This window comes from Scyliorhinus torazame, chromosome 6 (assembly GCF_047496885.1).
Source record: "Scyliorhinus torazame isolate Kashiwa2021f chromosome 6, sScyTor2.1, whole genome shotgun sequence".
NCBI classification, from domain to species: Eukaryota; Metazoa; Chordata; class Chondrichthyes; order Carcharhiniformes; family Scyliorhinidae; genus Scyliorhinus; species Scyliorhinus torazame.
The window spans coordinates 77,062,949-77,087,337 of NC_092712.1; the positions used below are offsets into that span (position 1 = coordinate 77,062,949).

The 24,389-nt window shown below is 48.3% G+C and overlaps 1 protein-coding gene across 2 annotated transcripts in view; it reads left to right on the plus strand.

Annotated features, from left to right (window-relative positions):
* The first annotated feature begins 19,684 nt into the window (after nucleotides 1–19,684).
* LOC140424849 (kinesin-1 heavy chain) overlaps nucleotides 19,685–24,389 on the plus strand; it is a 176,284-nt gene continuing 171,579 nt past the window's right edge. Inside the window, exon 1 of one of the 2 annotated variants that reach the window (XM_072508347.1) lies at nucleotides 19,685–20,361. In XM_072508347.1, coding sequence (XP_072364448.1) covers nucleotides 20,236–20,361 — 126 coding nt within the window. In that variant the 5' untranslated portion in view covers nucleotides 19,685–20,235. The remainder of the gene's footprint in view (nucleotides 20,362–24,389) is intronic. The other variant, XM_072508346.1, reaches the window with a different exon arrangement.

The window sequence follows — 24,389 nt, forward strand, 5'->3', positions numbered from 1 at the left end:
CCAGAGTGTGTCGCAGACCCAAGTTGGGGAGTCCGAACACCGTCAATCTGTGCTATTTATGGCAGAATTGTCTGGGCGGGCGCTAGTACTATGTATAGGCCTGGCATTGTTCCTATGTGGGGCTTTCACTTGCTGATTCCGTTGCTGGTTCGGGGGGGCATTGCATTCACGGGTGCTGTCCATCATGTCTACCTTCGTTTACCCATGCGGGGTCCTGATATGTCCTTCCTGGATTCATATTTGCTTCTGCCTTCTCCTGCTCTGTCTTTTAATGTAGCGATTGTTCCCAAGCTCTATAAAGTCTCTTCAGACCCCACACTTCGTTATGTGTGGCGTCTGAGGGGTCATAATTCGCACAGGCTTTTTGACATGCTTCTGTGGCTTGGGAGACTAAAATACGGGTCCATTTGGTTGTGTTTTCGACATTTAAGTGTGCGCGGACTAAATCTCCAAATACCGCTTTGAAGTGTATCTGAAGGCATCCTGCGTAGAAGGCTTCCTCCTCCTACATTCTGTGGATCGGGTAGTGCTGAACTAATGGATGGGTCAAGGCTCATCACTATGAGTTTCACTTCCTCCGGTTCGTCCAGACCGTACATAACTATCTGTTGTCTTACTCGCTCAAAGAAATGGTGTGGGTCTGCTGTGGGTTGGAATGGTTCAATTTTGGCGCAGGCATCTCGCAATTGTGTGATGGATAATGGAGTGGTGTACACAAAATCAGGTTCATCGTCAATTGGTGATTTGCGCTGCGTGGTGACTGGATTCATGGGGTTGTGTGCTGCCTGTGCAGTCGGTGGTGCGGGTGCTTTCCTTTTCGGGGCCTGGGAGGCTCTATTGTGATTTTCGGTGTCTTCTACATATCTATAGGCTGTTTCATTGAGTTCCTGCCAATCGGGGCCATCTTCCTGGTCTAAATTTGGTCCAAAGGTGTCTCTGAAACCATTTTGCACTGAGAGCAGTGACTGTAACTTTGAAATTTGCTGCCTGCATTTGGCGTGGTCTACTGAACTCTGCCTTTGTTCTGTTGTGGAACTGTGGAGTGCTTGTAAAGCTGCCTTCAAGTCTGCGCATTGCTTCTTTAACTGTTCTACCTGTTGTTCCGTCTCTTCTCTTACTAAGACTGCGCATTGTGTATCTTGGTAGGCCTTATCGTATTGTGTCTGAAAGCTGCTTAGGTGGACTAAACAAGATTGGTGTGTCCGTTTGCCATCAGCCATCTCCTTGTCTTTTGCCGCTAGCTGCTCTCGGAGTTGCTCATTAACCTTTTCACACTTGCAAACGTTTCCCTCATTCTTCTCCTCTTTCTCTACAAACTGCCTGCGGAGCGTCCTCACGAATGCACTTGTGCCAGACAGGACACGATTGCCATCAGCTTACGAACTTTCCCTAAACTCTTCTTGTGTATCTCGGTTAGGTTGTCCCACCAAGTTTGTCCTATACTACCAGGACTTGACTCTTCATTCGAACAAAACTCAGACCAAAGGGGCCATCCTTTCCCCTTTAAGTATTTCCTTAGTTCCTCTTTCTATATGGGACACTGCTCTGCTCTAGTGGTCGCTGCGACCTCGGGTTCCTGTAGGTTCATAAGGCGTTCCATTGCCTTTGCTGCCATTTCTACTGGTATCTCTTTTCTGTATCCTAAATTTGGGACAGGGGGAATAAGGCAGCGATGCAAACAGCGGGTATGGCCTAAGCTATTTTCCAGTTCACAAAACTCCTGATAGTTTTACGCAACAAAATCTAACGAGTTTACCTGTTACTACGCATGCGAATTACTACACACTTCCGAATCTTGGAGGTTTGATCAATACGGATCTTACACTTGTGGTTTCTTTTACTATTCCAATTGGGTTTCTAATTCATTCTTTTGTGGGTTCTCTCGGAGTGCCAAAATCACTTCTAGGTCGAGTCCCATCAGAGTCGCCAATAACTGTTGCCCTTTTTGCACCGGAGGTGCCAATAAAGTTGCCCTTTTTAATACTGAGTGGGATACTATCCCACCAGCGTCACCAAGAATGTTGCCAATTAATGATGATGATATTGCTTTTCAGAGTCGCCAGGTATCAAATGATACCACCACAAGGTTCAACCGGATATTGATCAAAGACCCAACAACCAGTCAGTTAGTTCAAGTTCAATAATGGTTTATTTTATTTTATTTTTAAATATATTTTATTGAAATTTTTTTCCCTGAGCAACATTTTTCCCGCTTACAAAACAAGCGAAACGATAACAGTAACAAAACAGAAATTTTTAAACTTTTTAACAATAGTAATAATAGTAGTAATAATATACAAGTAACAAAACCTCGTACTCTATTGCCCTATACTCAACTGCCTCCACCCCCCCCCCTCCCCCCTGGGTTGCTGCTGCTGGTCATCCGTCTTCCCTCTAACGTTCCCCTAGGTAGTCGAGAAATGGCTGCCACCGCCTGGTGAACCCTTGAGCCGATCCTCTCAGGGCAAACTTTATCTGCCCCAGTTTAATAAACCCCGCCATATCGTTTACCCAGGCCTCCAGTCCGGGGGGTTTCGCCTCCTTCCACATGAGTAGGATCCTGCGCCGGGCTACGAAGGACGCAAAGGCCACGACATCGGCCTCTTTCGCCTCCTGCACTCCCGGCTCTTCCGCAACTCCAAATAGAGCTAACCCCCAGCCTGGTTTGACCCGGGCCTTCACCACCTGCGAAATCACTCCCGTCACTCCCTTCCAATACCCTTCCAGTGCCGGGCACGCCCAAAACATATGTGCGTGGTTTGCCGGGCTCCCGCCACACCTCCCACATTTGTCCTCCACTCCAAAGAACCTGCTCAATCTTGCCCCCGTTATGTGTGCTCTATGTAGCACCTTAAATTGAATCAGGCTAAGCCTGGCGCATGAGGAAGAGGAATTTACCCTGCTTAGGGCATCAGCCCACATACCCTCCTCTATCTCCTCCCCTAATTCTTCTTCCCACTTTCTTTTTAGTTTGCCCACCGACTCCTCCCCCTCTTCCCTCATCTCTCTATAAATCTCTGACACCTTGCCCTCTCCGACCCACACCCCTGAAAGCACCCTGTCCTGTATCCCCTGTGTCGGGAGCCGCGGAAATTCCCTCACCTGTTGTCTAGTAAACGCCCTCACGTGCATATATCTCAAGAAATTCCCCTGGGATAACTTATACTTTTCCTCCAGTGCTCCCAAGCTCGCAAAAGTCCCATCTATGAATAAATCTCCCACCTTCCTAATTCCCAACTGGTACCAGCTCTGAAATCCTCCATCCATTCTTCCTGGGGCGAACCTATGGTTGTTCCTGATAGGGGACCCCACCAGGGCTCCCCGCACCCCTCTCTGTCGCCTCCACTGTCCCCATATGTTCAGTGTTGCCGCCACCACCGGGTTCGTGGTGTACTTTTTCGGTGAGAACGGTAGCGGCGCCGTCACCAGCGCCTCTAGACTCGTCCCTTTACAGGACCTTCTCTCCAGCCTTTTCCACGCCGCTCCCTCACCCTCCATCATCCATCTACGTATCATTGCCACATTGGCGGCCCAATAATAATCTCCCAAGTTCGGTAGTGCTAGTCCTCCTCTGTCCCTACTGCGCTGCAGGAACCCCCTCCTTACTCTCGGAACTTTCCCTGCCCACACAAAGCTCGTAATGCTCCTATCTATTTTATTAAAAAAGGTCCTGGTGATTAAAATAGGGAGACATTGAAATACAAATAAGAACCTCGGGAGGACCATCATCTTAATTGCCTGCACCCTGCCCGCCAGCGATAAAGGCTGCATGTCCCACCTCCTAAAGTCCTCCTCCATTTGTTCTACCAGCCGTGTCAGATTAAGTCTGTGCAAGGTTCCCCAGCTCCTAGCGATCTGAATCCCCAAGTATCGGAAGTTTCTTTCCACTTTCCTTAGCGGTAAGCCTTCTATCTCTCTACTCTGGTCCCCTGGATGTATCACATATAATTCACTCGGCCCCATGTTTAACCTATACCCCGAAAATTCCCCGAACCTCCTCAAGATTCGCATAACCTCTATCATCCCCCCCGCTGGGTCCGACACGTATAGCAATAGGTCATCCGCGTATAACGAGACTCGGTGTTCTTCTCCCCCTCTAGTCACCCCTCTCCATTTCCTGGAGTCTCTCAGCGCCATGGCCAGAGGTTCAATTGCCAGCTGTTCCCCTATATAATCGGAAATACTCCGATCTATGTCGACCTGTAACTACGCTTGCCGTTGGTGCCCCATAAAGTAGTCTAACCCAGCGAATAAATCCGTTCCCAAACCCAAACCTCCTTAACACTTCCCACAAATACTCCCACTCCATCCTATCAAATGCCTTCTCAGCGTCCATTGCCGCCACTATCTCTGCCTCCCCCTCCACTGAGGGCATCATTATCACCCCTAATAGCCGTCGCACGTTAACATTCAATTGTCTCCCTTTTACGAACCCTGTCTGGTCTTCGTGCACCACCCCTGGGACACAGTCCTCTATCCTCGATGCCAGCACCTTTGCTAGCAGTTTGGCGTCCACGTTCAATAGTGAAATAGGTCTATAGGACCCACACTGCATCGGATCTTTGTCCCTTTTCAAAATTAGCGATATCATCGCCTCCGACATTGTCGGGGGTAGTGTCCCCCCTTCCCTGGCCTCATTGAACGTCCTCGCCAACAACAGGGCCAACAAGTCCACATATTTTCTGTAGAATTCCACCGGGAACCCGTCTGGCCCCGGGGCCTTCCCTGCTTGCATGCTTCCCAGTCCCTTAATAACCTCGTCCACCTCAATCGGCGCCCCCAGGCCTGCCACCGCCTGCTCCTCCACTTTCGGGAACCTCAACTGATCCAGGAACTGCCGCATCCCCTCCTCTCCCTCTGGGGGCTGAGACCTATACAGTTCTTCATAAAAGGTCTTAAACACCTCATTTATCTTTCCTGCCCTTCGCACGGTGTCTCCCCTTTCATCCCTAATTCCTCCTATCTCCCTCGCTGCTGCCCTTTCGCAGTTGGTGCGCCAACAGACGACTAGCCTTTTCCCCATATTCATACCTCCTCCCCTGTGCCTTCCTCCACAGTACCTCTGCCTTTCTGGTGGTCAGAAGGTCAAACTCGGTCTGGAGTCGTCTCCTCTCCCTGTACAGCTCCTCCTCAGGGGTCTCTGCAAATTCCCTGTCCACCCTTAAAATCTCCCCCAGTAATCTATCCCTTTCCTTGGCCTCTGTTTTCCTTTTGTGGGCCCCAATAGAAATCAGCTCTCCTCTGACCACCGCTTTTAGTGCTTCCCAGACCACTCCCACAGGGACCTCGCCGTCGTCATTGACCTCCAGGTATCTCTCGATACACCCCCTCACTCTTGCACACACTCCCTCATCCGCCATCAGTCCCACATCTAATCGCCAGAGTGTTCTCTGCTCCCTGTCCTCTCCTACTTCCAGGTCCACCCAATGTGGGGCATGATCCGAAACCGCTATGGCTGAGTATTCAGCTTCTTCCACCCTAGAGATCAATGACCTTCCTAGAACAAAAAAATCTATCCGGGAGTACACTTTATGGACGTGGGAGAAGAAGGAATACTCCCTAGCCCTGGGTCTAAGAAATCGCCATGGATCCACTCCCCCCATTTGGTCCATAAACCCCTTAAGTACCTTGGCCGCTGCCGGCCTTCTTCCAGTCCTTGAGCTGGATCTATCTAGCCCCGGGTCCAGCACCGTATTGAAGTCCCCTCCTAAAATCAAATTTCCTGCCTCCAGGTCCGGAATACGCCCCAGCATCTGTCTCATGAACCCCGCATCGTCCCAATTTGGGGCATACACATTAACCAACACGACCTCCATTCCCTCCAGCCTACCACTCACCATTACATATCTACCTCCACTATCTGCTACGATGTTCTTTGCTTCAAATGCTACCCGTTTCCCCACCAAAATGGCCACCCCTCTGTTCTTTGCGTCCAATCCTGAGTGGAACACCTGTCCCACCCATCCTTTCCTTAGCCTAACTTGGTCCGCCACCTTTAGGTGCGTCTCTTGGAGCATAACCACGTCTGCCCTTAGTCCTTTCAAATGCGCGAGCGCTCGGGCCCTTTATATCGGCCCATTCAGGCCTCTCACGTTCCACGTGATCAGCCTCACTGGGGGGCTACCTGCCCCCCTCCCGTGTTGACTAGCCATTACCTTCTCTAGGCCAGTCCCATATCCCGCCTCCGCGCTCCCGCTCGCTCCCCCAGCGTCGCATTCCGCCCCCGACCACCTTCTCTTTAGCCATTTCCTTTTGGATTTCCGCAGCAGCAACCCAGTTGTCCCCCCCCGCCCCCCCACCCCCCCTCCCCCCGCTAGATCCCTATCTAGCTTGATTGCTCCCCCCATATCACTTCCGTAAGTCAGCTGACTTCAACTGACCCCGGCTACTCCTGCTCGCTCCTCGGCCCCCCCGGTGTGAGGGAACTCCCATCCGCCTTGCGCCTGTTTTCCCGCCTTATTCTTTCTGGCGCGGGAACATCCCTTTACCTGTCCCGCCTCTTATGGCGCAGCTCCCTTTCCCCTCCCCCTCTCCTTCCCCATTCTCTGACTATGTCCCACCTCTCCCCCCTCACCGGCGCCCACATTTCCCCAGTGTCCTCCCCCTTCCCTGTTTACTTCTCGCTTAACTTTCACCACCCCATTAACAAAAACAATAATAACAACAATAACAGTTCCCTGCAGCATCAGTCCCTCAGTTCCGGTCCAGTTTCTCTTCATTGATGAAGGACCATGCTTCCTCCGCCGTCTCGAAATAATAATGTCTCTCCTGATGCGTGACCCATAGTCTTGCCGGCTGCAGCATCCCAAACTTCACCTTCCTTTTGTGAAAAACCTCTTTGGCTTGGTTGAAGCTCGCCCTCCTTCTCGCCACCTCCGCACTCCAATCCTGGTAGATCCTTACCACCGCATTCTCCCATCTGCTGCTCCGCACCTTTTTGGCCCATCTCAGGACCTCTTCTCTGTCCTTAAGGCGGTAGAATCGCACGATTATCGCCCTCGGTGGTTCTCCCGCTTTTGGTCTTCTCGCCGGGATCCGATTTGCCCACTCCACCTCCATGGGGTCCGCAGGGGCCTCAGCACCCATCAGTGAGCTCAGCATCTTACTTGCGTACGCTCCACAGTCCACTCCTTCCACACCCTCCGGGAGGCCTAGTACCCTAAGGTTCTTCCTTCGCGCTCCATTTTCAAGGGCCTCAATCCTGTCAGCACACTTTTTATGAAGTGCCTCGTGCGTCTGAGTCTTGACCGCCAGGCCCAGGACCTCGTCCTCAATACCTGACACCTTCTGCTCCACCACGCGAAGTTCCGTCTCCTGGGTCTTTAAAGTCTCCTTAAGCCCCTCAATTGCCTGTAACAACGGGGTCATTACCTCCTTCTTCAGCAGGTCCACGCACCGTCTCACCACCTCGTCCTGCTCAGGCCCCCATGTCACCTGTGGTTTCTCCGCCACCATTTTGTTTCACTCCCTCTCTCTCTCTCTCTCTCTGATCTTCTGGCTGCAGATTCTTCAGGCTGCAGCCGCCGGCGCCGGTTTTTCCCTCCGTCTTTCGGGGGGGACTCCCTTCCCTCGCGCCTCGCACCGGGTTTTACGGCCGTCCAAGTCCCCATTGGGGCTCTTAAAAGAGCCCGAAGTTCCGTCGGAGCTGGAGCCTCCGAAACGTGCGGCTAGCTCATCCCTGCCGCAACCGGAAGTCAATAATGGTTTACACACAAGATTAACTCACACATGCAACATAAAAACACTACAAGCTAAATTATACCTAACATTACAACAACCTGTACTTAACTTCAGACACCCGGCTTTGTAGAGCAACAAGGCCTTTGTTCGGATCTGGAGTGGCTGGGTCTGGAGAAGTAACTTCGGTTCTGCTGGGCTCACCCTCCTGGTAGCGATCGTTGATCTTGAACTTGCTTCTGGTCGTGGTGCTGCAGTGGGCTTCAGGCATACACCGGGCCGAAGAGTGCCGGTGTGCCAGGGCCAAAAGAGATCGAACACATGGCAGTGTCTCTCTTTATCCTTTGGGGTTTTGCGCTCTTAGCTTTGGACCCAATAATTCGGCAGGCTTCGATTACTGCCTTCGATTTGAGCCAACAAAGGGGCGGGTGCCTTGATGGCTGGGCGTGTCCTGAGCGGTCATCGACCTTGGCTGTTTGGGCTTCCTGGGTGAAGGGACTGGCGCCAATGTGTCTGGAATTGCCTCTGATACCTGAGTACCAGCCCTTTGTCCTGGGGAAATGGGCCATTAGAATGCAAATCTAAGATTTTTGAAAGAAAGAAGGTAGAATCAGATGTAAAGGTGTTACAGTTAAATAAAGGTAACTACAGGGGCATGAGGGAGGAACTGACGAAAATCAACCGGGAGCAGAGCCTAGTGGGAAAGACAGTAGAACAGCAATGGCAGGAGTTTCTGGGAGTAATTGAGGACACAGTACAGAGGTTCATCCCAAAGAAAAGAAAGGTTATCAGAGGGGGGATTAAGCAGCCATGGCTGACAAAGGAAGTTAGGGAATGCATCAAAGCAAAAGAGAAAGCCTATAATGTGGCAAAGAGTAGTGGGAAGTCAGAAGATTGGGAAGACTACAAAAACAAACAGAGGATAACAAAGAGAGAAATAAGGAAAGGGAGGATCAAATTTGAAGGTAGGCTAGCCAGTAACATTAGGAATGATAGTAAAAGTTTCTTTAAATACATTAAAAACAAACGGGAGGCAAAAGTTGACATTGGGCCGCTCCAAAATGACGCTGGTAATTTTGTGATGGGAGACAAGGAAATAGCTGAGGAACTGAATAAGTACTTTGCGTCAGTCTTCACAGTAGAAGACATGAGTAATATCCCAACAATTCTGGAGAGTCAGGGGGCAGAGTTGAATATGGTAGCCATCACAAAGGAGAAAGTGCTAGAGAAACTAAGAGGTCTAAAAATTGATAAATCCCCGGGCCCAGATGGGCTACATCCTAGAGTTCTAAAGGAGATAGCTGAAGAAATAGTGGAGGCGTTAGTTATGATCTTTCAAAAGTCACTGGAGTCAGGGAAAGTCCCAGAGGATTGGAAAATCGCTGTTGTAACCCCCCTGTTCAAGAAGGGAACAAGGAAAAAGATGGAAAATTATAGGCCAATTAGCCTAACCTCGGTTGTTGGCAAGATTCTAGAATCCACTGTTAAGGATGAGATTTCTAAATTCTTGGAAGTGCAGGGTCGGATTAGGACAAGTCAGCATGGATTTAGTAAGGGGAGGTCGTGCCTGACAAACCTGTTAGAGTTCTTTGAAGAGATAACAAATAGGTCAGACCAAGGAGAGCCAATGGATGTTATCTATCTTGACTTCCAAAAGGCCTTTGATAAGGTGCCTCACGGGAGACTGCTGAGTAAAATAAGTGCCCATGGTATTCGAGGCAAGGTACTAACATGGATTGACGATTGGCTGTCAGGCAGAAGGCAGAGAGTTGGGATAAAATGTTCTTTTTCGGAATGGCAACCGGTGACGAGTGGTGTCCCGCAGGGTTCAGTGTTGGGGCCACAGCTGTTCTCTTTATATATTAACGATCTAGATGACGGGACTGGGGGCATTCTGGCTAAGTTTGCCGATGATACGAAGATAAGTGGAGGGGCAGGTAGTATGGAGGAGGTGGGGAGGCTGCAGAAAGATTTAGACAGTTTAGGAGAGTGGTCCAAGAAATGGCTGATGAAATTCAACGTGGGCAAGTGCGAGGTGTTGCACTTTGGAAAAAAGAATAGAGGCATGGACTATTTTCTAAACGGTGACAAAATTCATAATGCTGAAGTGCAAAGGGACTTGGGAGTCCTAGTCCAGGATTCTCTAAAGGTAAACTTGCAGGTTGAGTCCGTAATTAAGAAAGCAAATGCAATGTTGTCATTCATCTCAAGAGGCTTGGAATATAAAAGCAGGGATGTACTTCTGAAGCTTTATAAAGCATTAGTTAGGCCCCATTTAGAATACTGTGAGCAATTTTGGGCCCCACACCTCAGGAAGGACATACTGGCACTGGAGCGGGTCCAGCGGAGATTCACACGGATGATCCCAGGAATGGTAGGCCTAACATACGATGAACGTCTGAGGATCCTGGGATTATATTCATTGGAGTTTAGGAGGTTGAGGGGAGATCTAATAGAAACTTACAAGATAATGAATGGCTTAGATAGGGTGGATGTAGGGAAGTTGTTTCCATTAGCAGGGGAGACTAGGACCAGGGTGCACAGCCTTAGAATAAAAGGGAGTCACTTTAGAACAGAGATGAGGAGAAATTTCTTCAGCCAGAGAGTGGTGGGTCTGTGGAATTCATTGCCACAGAGGGCGGTGGAGGCCGGGGCGTTGAGTGTCTTTAAGACAGAAGTTGATAAATTCTTGATTTCTCAAGGAATTAAGGGCTATGGAGAGAGAGCGGGTAAATGGAGTTGAAATCAGCCATGATTGAATGGTGGAGTGGACTCGATGGGCCGAATGGCGTTACTTCCACTCCTATGTCTTATGATCTTATAAATCGGCTAGGGGTTTCGATACTGTCTGGTTCTCTGTTAGCAAATATACATTTAGGCTCTGAGTTTGCCTGAATCCTGTATTGGCCATATTTCCCTTGAGTCTTTGCGAGTATCCATGTTTCCTTTGTAAGTGGCCATCCCAGATGGCTACAGCCCTCTGCTGTGGTCGTCACCGACTGCTCCACGCCTTGGATACCGACATCATGCACGAGGCTCTCCACCCTAGCAGTGTTGGCCTCGGTGCCACGCATTGCCTGCGCTATCTCCTGCGTTCATAGCCTCTGGGACTCCTCCAATTGGCTGGAGTGTCGCTGACATCTCCCTCTGAATGTGCCCTAAAGTCTCCATCAGCTCTGGGTGAACCTGTTCCAGAGGCTCAGCACAGGCTGCTACACAGCTGGGACCTGGGATCTAGCAGACTTCCGACTGCTGTCTCACCTGGGCGTTACTGCCTCCACTTACGTGCATCAACAACTGTGTGGTGCTTACAAGAGTGTGCCCCAGAAGCCTGTCCACTAAGGCTGCCCACCGAGGTGCATGCCTTTTCATGGGTGGAGGGTAGGAATGACAGCTGTGATGCCTCGATGGTGGTATCCTCGGAACTCTTATCCCAGGTGATCCCATGGGGGGCAGGGTGGGGGACAACCCTGGATGGGCCAGCGTAGTCGGCTGGAGTACTTGCAGGAGAATTAACATGTGGTCAGTGAAGATACTAATTCAGTATGGCAATAACAATTCATGTGTGACAGTCCATTTGGGACAGTCCACCTGTGGATCCTCACCTCTGCGGCATGCTGCAATCTCCTCATTGATGACCACTCTGTCCTCGGCTACCCACGTAACCTCCAGGATCCGTTACTCGAAAGTGGTGAGGACTCTTATGTCCGGCACCCCGCCCCCAGTCTGGGCCCTCTCCGAGCATTATTGGACAGCTTCTCCTGCGGAGACACAGAGATGTCAATGTTAGCCGCACACGTGGTTCACCGCGGGGGAGGGAGGGGTTGTGTGATTGGGGAGGGGTTTGGGGAGAGCGCGGCATGGGTGGGCTACAGCATGGTGCGGTGCTGGGCGGGGGTGATGCCAGGTGCAGGCTCATGGGGGGGGGGGGAAGAAACTCACCCATGTGACCAACTCACCCATGTGGCCTTCTTACAGGACTGGGTGCCAGTCCCCCTGGTCATGGTTCCCGAGCTGGCGGCCGCTTCCACTTTATCACAGGCAGCACTGGCTGCCCTGTGGCTCACCCTGCGAGACCCTCGGGGGAACAGGATGTCCCTCCTGGCTTCGACCGCTTCCAAGAGCCTCCCCCGGTCTGCATCCCCGAATTGTGGATCAGGTCGTCGCTGTGGCATGGCTGCAAGCTGAGTGGGATTGGCTGTGCAAGTGCTGTTTAAGTGCTGCTCTACCTTGTTAGCGGGGCGCTGGACCTTCATTTGTGGCGTGATGCCCGTGGGGCCTCCTGAAGTGGAGCAATTAACATTATTGGTGACGGTCTCGCCGGGCCGAGCACCGGGAAGCTCGTGGCAGACCCTGCTCGTTACCACACTGAGAAACGTTTTGGAAGAATCGCGCCCTTAGATACTCTTTCTCTTCACCCAAGACATTACTATTGATTGCAAATAGCTGAGGCCCCCGCACTGATCCTTTTTATTAAATATATTTTATTCCAAAGATATTTAAGGGTACAAAAACATAATAATAATTATCTTTATTAGTGTCACAAGTACGCTTACATTAACACTGCAGTGAAGTTACTGTGAAAATCCCCTAGCCGCCACATTCCGGCATCTGTTCGAGTACACTTGAGGGAGAATTCAGAATGTTCAATTCGCCTAACAAGCACATCTTTTGGGACTCGTGGGACGAAACCAGAGCACTCGGAGAAAACCCACACAGACACGGGGAGAACATGCTGACTCCGCACAGACAGTGACCCAAGCCGGGAATCGAACCTGGGACCGTGGAACTGTGAAGCAACTGTGCTAACCACTGTTCTACTGTGCTGCCCTCAGATGGGCAACTTCTCACAGCCCCAGAACTTAGGCAAATGATTGACTGGCCTTTGCCCACACTTCTCACACTCGTCCATCACCCCCTGGCAGAACCCACTCATCCTCGCCCGAGGTATCAAAAGCACAGAAAGGGGTTTCGGCAGCAGATAAACTGAGGCAGGAGTGGAGAGAGACAGAGTGTAGCTGAGGTAGAAGCAGGTACTATTCGTGTTGGGGCGGATACAGAATTCGTAGCTCAGCTCCAGAACAAATAAGACATCGAGGTTGTGGTGTCAGATTTTAGTATTTTTCAATAACATGGTCCCAGAATACTGCTAGTATTGTATCATTGCCATAATGGGACGATGGTTTCTAAGGCTCGGGGAGCCCAAAGTAAACAAAAGTAAATAACATTTATTTTATCACAATTATATGCGCGAGTATATACATCAGGTACTCTCTCCTGTCAGTCAGTTCTAGACTGGCCAACCTTGTATAAAAGTATGTGTAAGCTATCTGCCCCTAGCAGGGGGAGCTCAGGCTCCTCAAGCAGCAGGGGTAAAATGGTCATCCCTACGCCATGGCCGGCATTCTCCACCGGCATGATTCTCTGTTATGCCGGCGCCCGGGGGTTTCCCGACGGCGTGCGGCTGGCCTTCAATGGGAAACCCCATTGACCGGCCGGCGTGACAGAGAATCCCGCCGGCCGGTCGGGGCAGAAATGTGGCACGGCAGGGTGGAGAATCCCGCCCAAGTACGTCCCATGTTGGTTATTACGGAAGGATAGCCCAAGTAATCACAGGCCAGTTGGCCTCACCCTGGTGGTAAGTAACTAATTGGAAAAAAAATTCCGAAAGGTGAATAAATTGTCATTTATAGAAATATGGATTAATCAAATGCAGTCAACATGGATTTAAGGGGAATATCGTATCTGATTAACCAATTATTTTAGGAAGCAAGTCGGGTCAATGAGAGTAGTGCACTGATGTAATCTACATGGAGTTTAGCAAGGCTTATGACAAGGTTCCACATGGCAGACTGAAGTAAAGGACCAGCAGGTGTGCTGTACTTAGATTCCAGAAGGCATTTGATAAGGTGCCACATCAAAGGTTATAGCAGAAAGTAAAAACTCAATTTTTTACAATTTATATAAATAACTTGGATCAAGGCACTGAAAGTATGGTTACTAAATTAGCTTATGGCACAAGGAAGGGTAGGAAAGCAAGTTGTGAAACATGCATAGAAAATAGAAGTAGGAAGAGGCTATTCGGCCTCCATCATTCATTATGATCATGGCTGATCATCAAGTTCAATACCCTGACCCCGCCTTCCCCTCATAACCCTTGATCCTTTTAGCCCCAACAGATATATATAATGCCTTCTTGAAATTACGCAATGTTTTCACCTCAACTACTTTCTGTGATAGCGAATTCCACAGATTCACCACTCTCTGGTGAAGAAATTTCTCCTCACCTCAGTCCTAAGGAGAGGAGGGGGAAGCAAAAGGGGAGATTCACACATGATAAGTTCCTGATGAAGACATCGGCTGCAACTTGTAAAAAGAAAAATACACATCTCATAATATCAGGGCAGCACGGTAGCATTGTGGATAGCACAATTGCTTCACAGCTCCAGGGTCCTAGGTTCGATTCCGGCTTGGGTCACTGTCTGTGCGGAGTCTGCACATCCTCCCCGTGTGTGCGTGGGTTTCCTCCGGGTGCTCCGGTTTCCTCCCACAGTCCAAAGTTGTGCAGGGTAGGTCGATTGGCTGTGATAAAATTGCCCTTAGTGTTGGGTGGGGTTACTGGGTTATGGGGATAGGGTGGAGGTGTTGACCTTGGGTGGGGTGCTCTATTCAAGAGCCGGTGCAGACTCGATGGGCCGAATGGCCTCCTTCTGCACTGTAAATTCTATGATCTATGATCTATGAAAAGGTTTACCCCTTAACCTCAGACTATGAACCCCAGTTCTAGACTCCCCCACCATCAGGTACATTCTTTCTGAATCTACCCTGTCCAATCTACCCTGTTGGAATTTTATAAGTTTCTATGAGATCCCCCCTCACTCTTCTAAACTCCAATGAATATAATCCTAACCAACTTAGTCTCTCCTCATATGGGTTGTGGGGGTGAGACCCACGCAGACACGGGGAGAATGTGCAAACTTCACACGGATAGTGACCCGGGGCCGGGAACGAACCTGGGGCCTCAGCGCTGGGAGGCAGCAGTTCTAACCACTGCACCACCGTGTGGCCCTTATTCTCTGTGTACTTAACCCCCAAGTCTCTTTGGACATTGTGCTTCCAGCTTTGTCTCATGGGGGATACGCGCCTTCCCTCCCAACAGGGAATCGCACCAGGCTCAACTTTATCATTCATTTACGGGATGTGGGCGTCGCTGGTTAGGCCAGCATTCATTGCCCATCCCTAGTTGCCCTTCAGAAGGTGGTGGTGATTTGCCTTCTTGAACCGCTGCAGTCCCTGAGATGTAGGTTCACCGCCTGTGCTGTTAGGGTAGGAGTTCCTGGATTTTGCCACAGCGACAATTAAGGAACAACAATATATTTCTAAGTCAGGGTGGTGTGAGTGACTTGGAGGGGAACCACCAGGTGGTGGGGATCCCAGGTATCTGCTGCCTTTGCCTTATAGGTATTAGGGGTCATGGGTTTGGAAGATGCTGCTTAAGGAACTTTTGTGAGTTCCTGCAGTGAATTTTATAGATGGTGCACCCATCTGCCACTGTTTGGTTATGGAGGGATTAAACGTTTGTAGAAGGGGGAGCAATCAAGCAGGCTGCTTTGTCCTGGATGGTGTCGAACTTCTTGAGTGTTGTTGGAGCTGCACCCATCCAGGCAAGTTGAGAGTATCCAATAACATTCCTGACTTGTACCTTGTAGATGGTGGATAGGCTTTGGGGGGTCAGGAGGTGAGTTACTCGCCGTAGGATTCCAAGCCTTTGAACTGCCCTGGAAGCCACACTATTAATATGGCCAATCCAGTTCAGTTTCTGATCAATGGAATGTTGATTGTGGGGGATTCAGCAATAGTAACACCATTGAGTGCCAAGGGGTGCTGGTTAGATCCTCTCTTGTAGGAGATGGTCATTACCTCGCACTTGTGTGGCGTGAATGTAACTTGCCACTTGTCAGACCAAGCCTGGATATTGTCCAGGTCTTGCTGCATTTGGACATGGGCTATTTCGTTATCTGAGGAGTCACGAATGGGGCTAAACATTGTGCTGTCATCCGCAAACATCCCCACTTCTGACTTTATGATGGAAGGGAGGTCATTAATGAAGCAGCTGAAGATGTTTGGGCCTAGGGCACTACTTGGAAGGATACATACACTGTGTAGCCTTTTCCCTTTCATTGCCAGAAAAATGTGTTCGGCCACAGGAATGGGACACAGTGCTAGGAAAGTATCCCATTTCATCCTTTTCTAGGTCCAAGGTGAACAATCTCACATTTGCCTACATTTTTACTACTGGGCCACAGCAGAAGAATCTGAATATATTTGGGATTGGGCAGTCAAAGTTCAGCAGAGAAATGCAAATTGCTTCATCTGGAGGTCCAAAATTCTGGAAGACCTCCATTGGTTAAAGGAAAAGAAAATAATCTGCCTGCAAACTGAAAGACCTGATGATCCAGGTTGAAAATAAATTGAAGCTGTCACAACATTGCTTGGAGAAAGTGAGTGAAGTAAATCAGATATTGCAATGTAATAAAAGATCTATATTGAACTGAATGATTGAGGCAATACTGCTACTATAAATCATAGTTGCGCCTGCATGCAGAATAATGTGTACATTTCTGGTTACTGCAGTACATAAAGGTTGCTGCAGTTATTGAGAGGATACAGTAGAGGGCAATCAGAATGATTGAGGGGATGAAAGGATTTTATGAAAATTAGCAATTAGATACATTGTACATCTTCTCACTGAAAATTATGTTGAAAAATAAAATGATTGCTGTTTTTAGGATTCTAAACGGACCAAGCAATATTGACAATGACCAACTTGCAAGCCCAAACAGAGGATGTGGCCTATGATTGAAGGGACTTAAATTTAAAACTAATCAGTTTGAGTAAGTGGTAAAGCTGTTGGACAAGGTCCCCATTGGGATGGCTGAAGTATATGGTGTTAATTTGTTGAACCACAAATAGATAGATTTGGATAAAGTCTGAGTAATTTGAGACATGGCATATAGTAAATGTAGAATGATTAAGGGGAATGAGTGACATTGGGCTTATGGTTTCCAAAACTTTTCTCACCTCATATTTAAGGCTGTTGTAGATTGAATACTATTATTGTTGTATTATGTGACTACCAATTTAGTAAACGTTAAGATCGACAGATCATGGTTATCTCCAACTTCAAAATCCTGGGCTGGATCCTCCGCAGCCCCACGCCGAAATCGTGTTTGGCGCGAGGGCGGAGAATCAAAGTTTCCGATGGAATCGGGCCCAGCATCGCTCCGGCTCCGGGGATCGAGCACCGGGGGAGGGGCCTTATGGGCGGCTGGGGCAGCGATCGGTCCAGAAGGATCCTCGGGCGCACGGCCGATCGGGGGGGGGGGGGGGGGGGGCCTAGTTTGTTGGTGTTGGTCCGAATCCGCCATGGCGCTCGGCGAGGCCGGCGCAGTGTGCAGGCGCGGACTCGGAACTGGAGGTGCGGGGGGCCCGTAGCCCCAGACAAAGCTGCGCGAAGCTCCCCGGGTCCCTGCTAGCCCCAGAAGCTAAGTGAATCGACTTTCACTTTTTTGCAGGAAACTGGGGAGTGTAACACCAGCATTTATACGCCGGCGTGGGGACATAGACCCATTTTGGGAGAATCCAGCCTCCTGTGTCCTAATGAGGACAGTATTGTTATGAATTGATAATTATAATTTAATCATAGAACCATACACTGTTGGAGCACAGGAAAGGGATACTTGACCCCTCAGGTCTTCTGTGGTGTTTTCTTCATGAGCTGACTCAGTTCTTCATCCCCTTTTCAAGCAAAGACCCAATTCCCATTCAAAAGAAATTGAGTCATTTTTGTAGATTTGCCAATTCCCCTGGATTGTCCAGGAATCTCCAGAGATTGATGTTTAATATCCTGATCACTGCCGTGAGCAACCCAGCAGAAAAATCATAGGGACATTACAATAAATCGTGCAATTTCATTTTTCAGTTTCTTTCAGCATTTATTAGTTAAATAAAAACTGTAGTCATAGTGGAGCTATAAAGACTGTTTGTCAGTCAAGTATAGAAACATAGGACCTGGAGTAGCCCCTCATGTGATCATGACTGTGGTCTAACATCATTCAAATGGGTAAGAAAGAGCCTGGCTGCTTTCCAGTTAGCCTAGAGCTTGTGTACTCTTAAGTATGGATGTGTTGGCAACAAATGGCAGGAGTGTGAACATTAGAAATAGGGATAATGAACCATACGGTCTCTAAAGCCTTTTCCATCATTCAATATGATCATGGTTAATCTTCTGCCTCCCTTTCCCACCTGCTCCCCATATCCAGAATGTTTTCTGTGGAGAAGAGGTCAAGGGAAGAGTTGATAGCGATATTCAAAACCATGAGAGGCCTGTGTGAAACTGTTCCCATTGCTAAAAGGATCAACAGGTTTGTTTCGATGTCACTAGCTTTCGGAGCGCTGCTCCTTCCTCAGGTGAATGAAGAGGTCCTCTTCATTCACCTGAGGAAGGAGCAGCGCTCCGAAAGCTAGTGACATCGAAACAAACCTGTTGGACTTTAACCTGGTGTTGTAAGACTTCGTACTGTGCTCACCCCAGTCCAACGCCGGCATCTCCACATCATAAAAGGATCAAGAACAAGAGGTCAAAGATTTAAGGCAGTTGGCAAAGGGAGCAATGGAGAATTGAGACTTTTCACAGTGAGTGGTTAGGATCTGCTATGCATTGCCTGAGAGTTTGGTGAAGCAGGTTCAATCAAGATGTTCAAGCGGGAATTAGATGATCTGAAAAGGACGTTGCATGCAGGGCTATTAGAAGGAATGAGACTGGTACTAGTTAAATAACTCCTTTGGAGAGCCAGCACACACGTGGCCTCCTTTTGCGGTGTAATAAATCAATTGTGATTGCTAGGGTGGAAATCCTCCAGGATTGTATGAAATGACAATTCAATATCCTAGTCATTGCTGTGAGCAACAGAGGAGATACATCATATTTTCTTTTCATCAACAATTTGTTTATCAGTTATTGAGGTATACTTTAGTTAGCTGGATGGCTGGTTTGTGATGTGGAGCGATGCCAACAGTGAGGGTTCATATCCCATACCTGCCAAGATTATTAATTTTTCTCAACTTCAACCACCCCTCTCCCTCATCCCCCCCCTCTCTCCCCCATCCCTCCCCTCTCTCCCCCCCTCCCCCCCCCCTCCCTCCCCCCCTCCCCCCCCTCCCCCTCTCTCCCCCCCCTCCCCCTCTCTCCCCCCCCTCCCCCTCTCTCCCCCCCCTCCCCCTCTCTCCCCCCCCTCCCCCTCTCTCCCCCCCCTCCCCCTCTCTCCCCCCCCCTCCCCCTCTCTCCCCCCCCTCCCCCTCTCTCCCCCCCCTCCCCCTCTCTCCCCCCCCTCCCCCTCTCTCCCCCCCCTCCCCCTCTCTCCCCCCCCCCCTCCCCCTCTCTCCCCCCCCCCTCCCCCCCTCCCCCCTCCCTCCCCCTCTCTCCCCCCCTCCCCCTCTCTCCCCCCCTCCCCCTCTCTCCCCTCCCCCTCTCTCCCCTCCCCTCTCCCCCCTCCTGAGGTGTGGTGACCCTCAGGTTAAATCACCACCAGTCTGCCCTCAAAGGGGATAGCAGCCTATGGTCCTCTGGGACTGTGGCAACCATTGATTGGAAATTAAGGCTGGGGAGGAAATAAAGCCCATTTAGCTGGGTGGAGTAGCTACAGGCAGGTAGCCACATGATGAAACCTTCACACCTACGTGCAATCAGAATTGGCCACCCTGTTAATTGTCCACCGTGAATTTTTATTTGGTCAGTTGGTTTGGTACATTGTTGCTTCCCCACCTCTCCAGGGTGGGTGCAGAGCAGGACACGGTTGTTCAAGTGCAAGCCTGTGATGGGTCATGTGACTGAGCTGTCTGCTCACAACACTGTCGTCGCGCCCGATCTCGCGATACTTGGCTCCAGATGACATCACCCGCTTCCCCCGCCCCCACATCTCACCCGCAAGGGGGCTGCTTTTCGTAATAGTCGTTAGTGCTCGCCCCCTTTCAAATCACTTAGGATATTAATAGTACTCCTTTCTTGGGGAGGGGAGCAAATCGTCTTTATGAAATGCTTTAAATGCAAAGTACGAACGGTACCCATGAATTCCCCCCTCCTTCCTGACCCGGCTAAAAGCGTTGGACAACCAGTGGAGCATGCGCGGCCAGGCGGCCCCACGCCGCGAGCAGCCCCGCGCGTGGAGTTCATCAGCAGATGTGACGTCAGGACCCCGCCCCCTCCCGCGCGCTGAGTGAGAGCGAGGCGCCAGACGGGGGACGTTCGCCGGTTTCATGGCGGCCATGTTGGATCGGAAGTGAAGTGAAAGGGAGAGAGCGGAAGAGGGGAAAAAAAAAAACATAAACTCGCCGTCAGGGAACGGGAACCGGCTTTTCGAGGTCGGCCGAGAAACCTCACCCATCGACCAGGAGGGCGAAAGAAGCAAAGCTGTTAGGGGGGGGGGGGGAGGAGGAGAGTTTAATTTGTGTTTCTTTAAAAAAAAATCCCCCCCCAATACAATTTTTAAAAAAGGGACAATGGCGGATCCGGCAGAATGCAGTATAAAAGTGATGTGCCGTTTCAGGCCCTTGAATGACTCTGAGGTCCACCGCGGAGATAAATATATCTGCAAATTTCAAGGGGAAGAAACGGTGTCCGTCGGGGTGAGTGTTGTCTTTCTGACCCCGCGCTGTGTTCCTGGACGCCGGATTATATTTAATATTTTTGTGCGTTAACATGGGCTGTTCAAGTTTGAGCTGTGAGTGAACCTGTCTCTAAAATCGGATGCAGGCTGAGATTGGGACGGGCTGGGGCTGTTAAATGTAGTAGTACATTCATCAGTCAAGGCGTCTCCCCCGAAGTGCGCCTGTTGTTTAAAAACTTCTCCCAGCTATTGCTTCACCCTGGATGTTTTATTTTCACAGTAGCAGTCCTGATTTAGTTCACGGCCGAATTATTGAGAAATGCCACATCTTACTTTGGAATGATTAGGGAGCATAAGCAGAGGGTGTGGATATTTTAAATTGACGACAATCCTCTGAGTAATCTTTGCGCTTGAGGCGGATGGAACGAGCCCTAAATTGACATTTGGGATGATCGTTTATTTTTTTTTGTTTGGGGGGGCGGGGGGGACGGTGGAAGCAATAATAATTCAATTTAGTAGAAGTATCTTGCAGTCGTGAACTCCAATATATTTGTGCATTAATCAGGATTTGAAGTCAACCTGGTAGTACTTTTGAATCGCATTCAAATTGCGATTATTCTAATCAAATGGTATTTAATAAAGTTGCAAGTAGGAACTAGTTCAACTACAATGCTGCTCTGGAGTTTTGATTTCTCCACCCTGAAAGCTGTTACTGGTCATGATGGAAGTTAGGCAGTATTTTAGGAGATGGGACACATTAATAGTTTGAGCATTTTAAAGTTATGAATTATAAAATATTTAATAGCTAGCAACTTGTAAGTGTTAGTAAAGACTGACTTTTCTTGTGCTGTATTATAGTTTTTGTTTGACTTGTTGATGACCAAGTATGCTGATCCAGGATTATCATTTGGGAAATTTCTAGTTTGACCTCCATCGTCCCTATGTAAAATGTCTTCAAAATCCCTCTAACATCAGGATTAAGCAGCTATTTTCAAGTGGGGAAGTAAATGTTTCAGAGACATTTGGACTGGAATTGCATGATGTGCTATTTATTTTTATGGAAACCAGTGCTGTTTAAAAGCTTAAAGTCCCTCATTGACCCAGTTCTAGAATTATTAAATGGTATACAAACCACAACCCCTGTGGAAAAGCTATCTGAAGTTGCATCAATTTAGTGCCATCTGTAATTCTCAAAAGCCTAGCTTAATTCTTGAAAAATATCTGCTTTATGCAATGCATAGTCTAGAGAGTTGAAAGTCTTTGTACTACTTCTGACCTAATGAAATGGAAACCTAAATGGCACCAATAGCTGTAGTACAATACTTGTATATTGACTTATGTAATTGAAAAGCTATATGAATGGACAATGATATTGAAAAATGACAGGACTAATATCCATTCAAAGAAATGAAAGCAGAATACCTAATGGTTAAAGCAAACCAAGAAAAAAAACGTTTTTTAATTTCCTGTTAACCCAAATGCAATATATATATTCACCTCTTACTGTCACATGGCAGAATTTTCATACAAGGAGGACCAGTCAGTTAAGCGGACTAATGAAATAGGACTAATGCCACAAACTAGTCAAAGCTAATAGTGACTGAATGCTGACAGCACAGTTACCGAGGATATAGACACCCCAACTGACAACAGCCACATCGAGATGAGAGAGAATTGCATATTCATTCTCCAATAGCTGAAAAACACAGTTTTCCCTAATCAGCTTGTGTTACCAGAAGTGTAAAGTTGTGTGAAAAGTCAAGGGGTCAGTGGCCCGAAAGGTGTTCTAAAGGGATATGTAAATTTTGGAAAACAGGATATTTAATTGGTGAATGTTCAAATCTGGACCCAAATTTTAATTGTTTCGTTTCAACATAGTATCCAATGGAGGGAATAAATGTTTACCACAGTAATCGAGGCTGATCTTCTAGAGGAGCAGTGACTGTATGCTGGCAGCACTGTTATCCATTCCTTTGGGCTAATGTATTAAAACCACTGATCATGGAAAGACGGCTGGAATTGTGGCATGTGGTTTCCGGAACGTGCACATTGCTCCTAAAATTCTGAAATTACAAAAATTAACTGACTTATTTTGTCACTAAATCGGTGATCCTGTTTATAACCTAAATATTTATTTCAGGTTAGAAACTTGTGGGGGTGGGAATCAACATAGAATCTGTTATGTGCTGATCGATAATTTTTTTTCGAAAAAGAGCAAATGGAAGTCACCTAAAATGTTTCTCTACTTGTGTCAATAACCCACCATTGGTAATTTTTCCAGCTTTCTATTAGACTTTCTGCATAAGAACAGTTGTGGCTTGCATTTTTGTTTCAGCATCAACTGGAAACAGTATGGCTAATGTTTGCCAATTAGTTTCAGTATGAAAAATACAAAGTGAGATTTTACCTCCGTAAATACAAGAATCCCTGTGTACCTGTACAGGAGATTTGCTTCAGAATATTCAATTGAGCTCTTAACTTGTTCAACAGTCTCCTATGCGGCACCTTGTCAAAGGCCTTCTGGAAATCTAAATAAATCACGTCCACTGGTTCTCCTTTGTTTAACTTCCTGGGTCACTGGATAGCAAATGGGATTTGGAATTCTGGTTCATTAACCCCCCCCATCTTTTCCCAGCTTGGCTCACAAATATTAATTGTGCTCCCACTGAGAGTCATAGAATCATACACGCATCGCGTCTGCACAGGTCAAAAACAACCACCGAATCCCATTTTCCAACATTTGGCCCATAGCTTTGTATGCCCTGCGATCAAATGTGCATGCCTAAATACTACTTAAATGTTATGAGGGTCTCTGCCTCCACCACCCTTTCAGGCAGTGAATTCCAAACTCCCACCACCCTCTGGGTTTAAAAAAAAAAAAAAAGTTTTCCCCTCTCTTCCCTTCTAAACCTCCTGCCCCTCAGCTTAAATCCTGGTCATTGACCCCTTCACCAAGGAAAAAATGTTGTCCCTGTCTACTCTAACTATGGCCCTCATAATTTTATACAGCTCAACATGTCGCCTCTGCTCCAAGGAAAACAATCTAAGTCTATCCAATCTCGCTCTATAACTAACAGTCTCCAGCCCAGGATACATCTTTCTAAATCTCCTCTGTACCCTTTCCAGTCATATCACATCCCTCCTGTAATGTGGATTCCAGAACTGCGCCCAGTACTCTAGCTGTGGCCTAACCAACATTTTATACAGTTCCAGCATAACCTCCCTGCTCTTAAACTCTCTGCCTTGGCTAATAAAGGCAAATATACCATATTCCTTCTTAACCCATGTGTCCACCTGCTCTGCTACCTGAAGGGATCAGTGTACATGCACACCAAGATCCCTCGGATCCTTGGTGCTTCCCAGGGCCCTGACATTTATCGTGTATTCCTTTGTCTTGTTTGTCCTGCCCAAATGCATCACTTCACACTTTTATCCGGATTGAATTCCATTTGCCACTGATCAGCCCATCTATATCTTCCGGTAATCGAAGGTTATCCTCCTCGCTATCTACCACACCACCTGTTTGCATAGCATCCCCAAACCTACTGATCAACCCTCCTACATTCATGTCTAAATAACTTGTATAAAGCACAAACAGCAAGGGTTCCAACACTAATCCCTGCAGAACCCACTGGACACAAGATTCCAGTCAGAAAAACACCTCTGCTTCCTGCCATTATCAAATGTCCTTGGTACCATGATCTCTTCCTTCGCTATTAGTCTCCCATGTGGGGCCTTATCAAAAGCCTTGTTGAATCTAAGTAGACTACGTCAAATGCATTGCCCTCATCTACGCACCTGGTCACCTTCGAAAAACTCAATCAAGTTGGTCAGACATGACCTTCCCTTAAGTAAACCATGCTGACTGTTCTTAATTAAACCCTGCCTCTCCAAATGCAGATTAATTCTGACTCTCAGAATTGCTTCCAATGGTTTCCCACCACTGAGGTTAGACTGACTGGCCTGTAGTTTCCTCGTTTATCCCTTCCTCCCTTCTTGAATAATGGTACCACATTGGCTACCTCTGGCACCTGTCCTGTCGCCAGA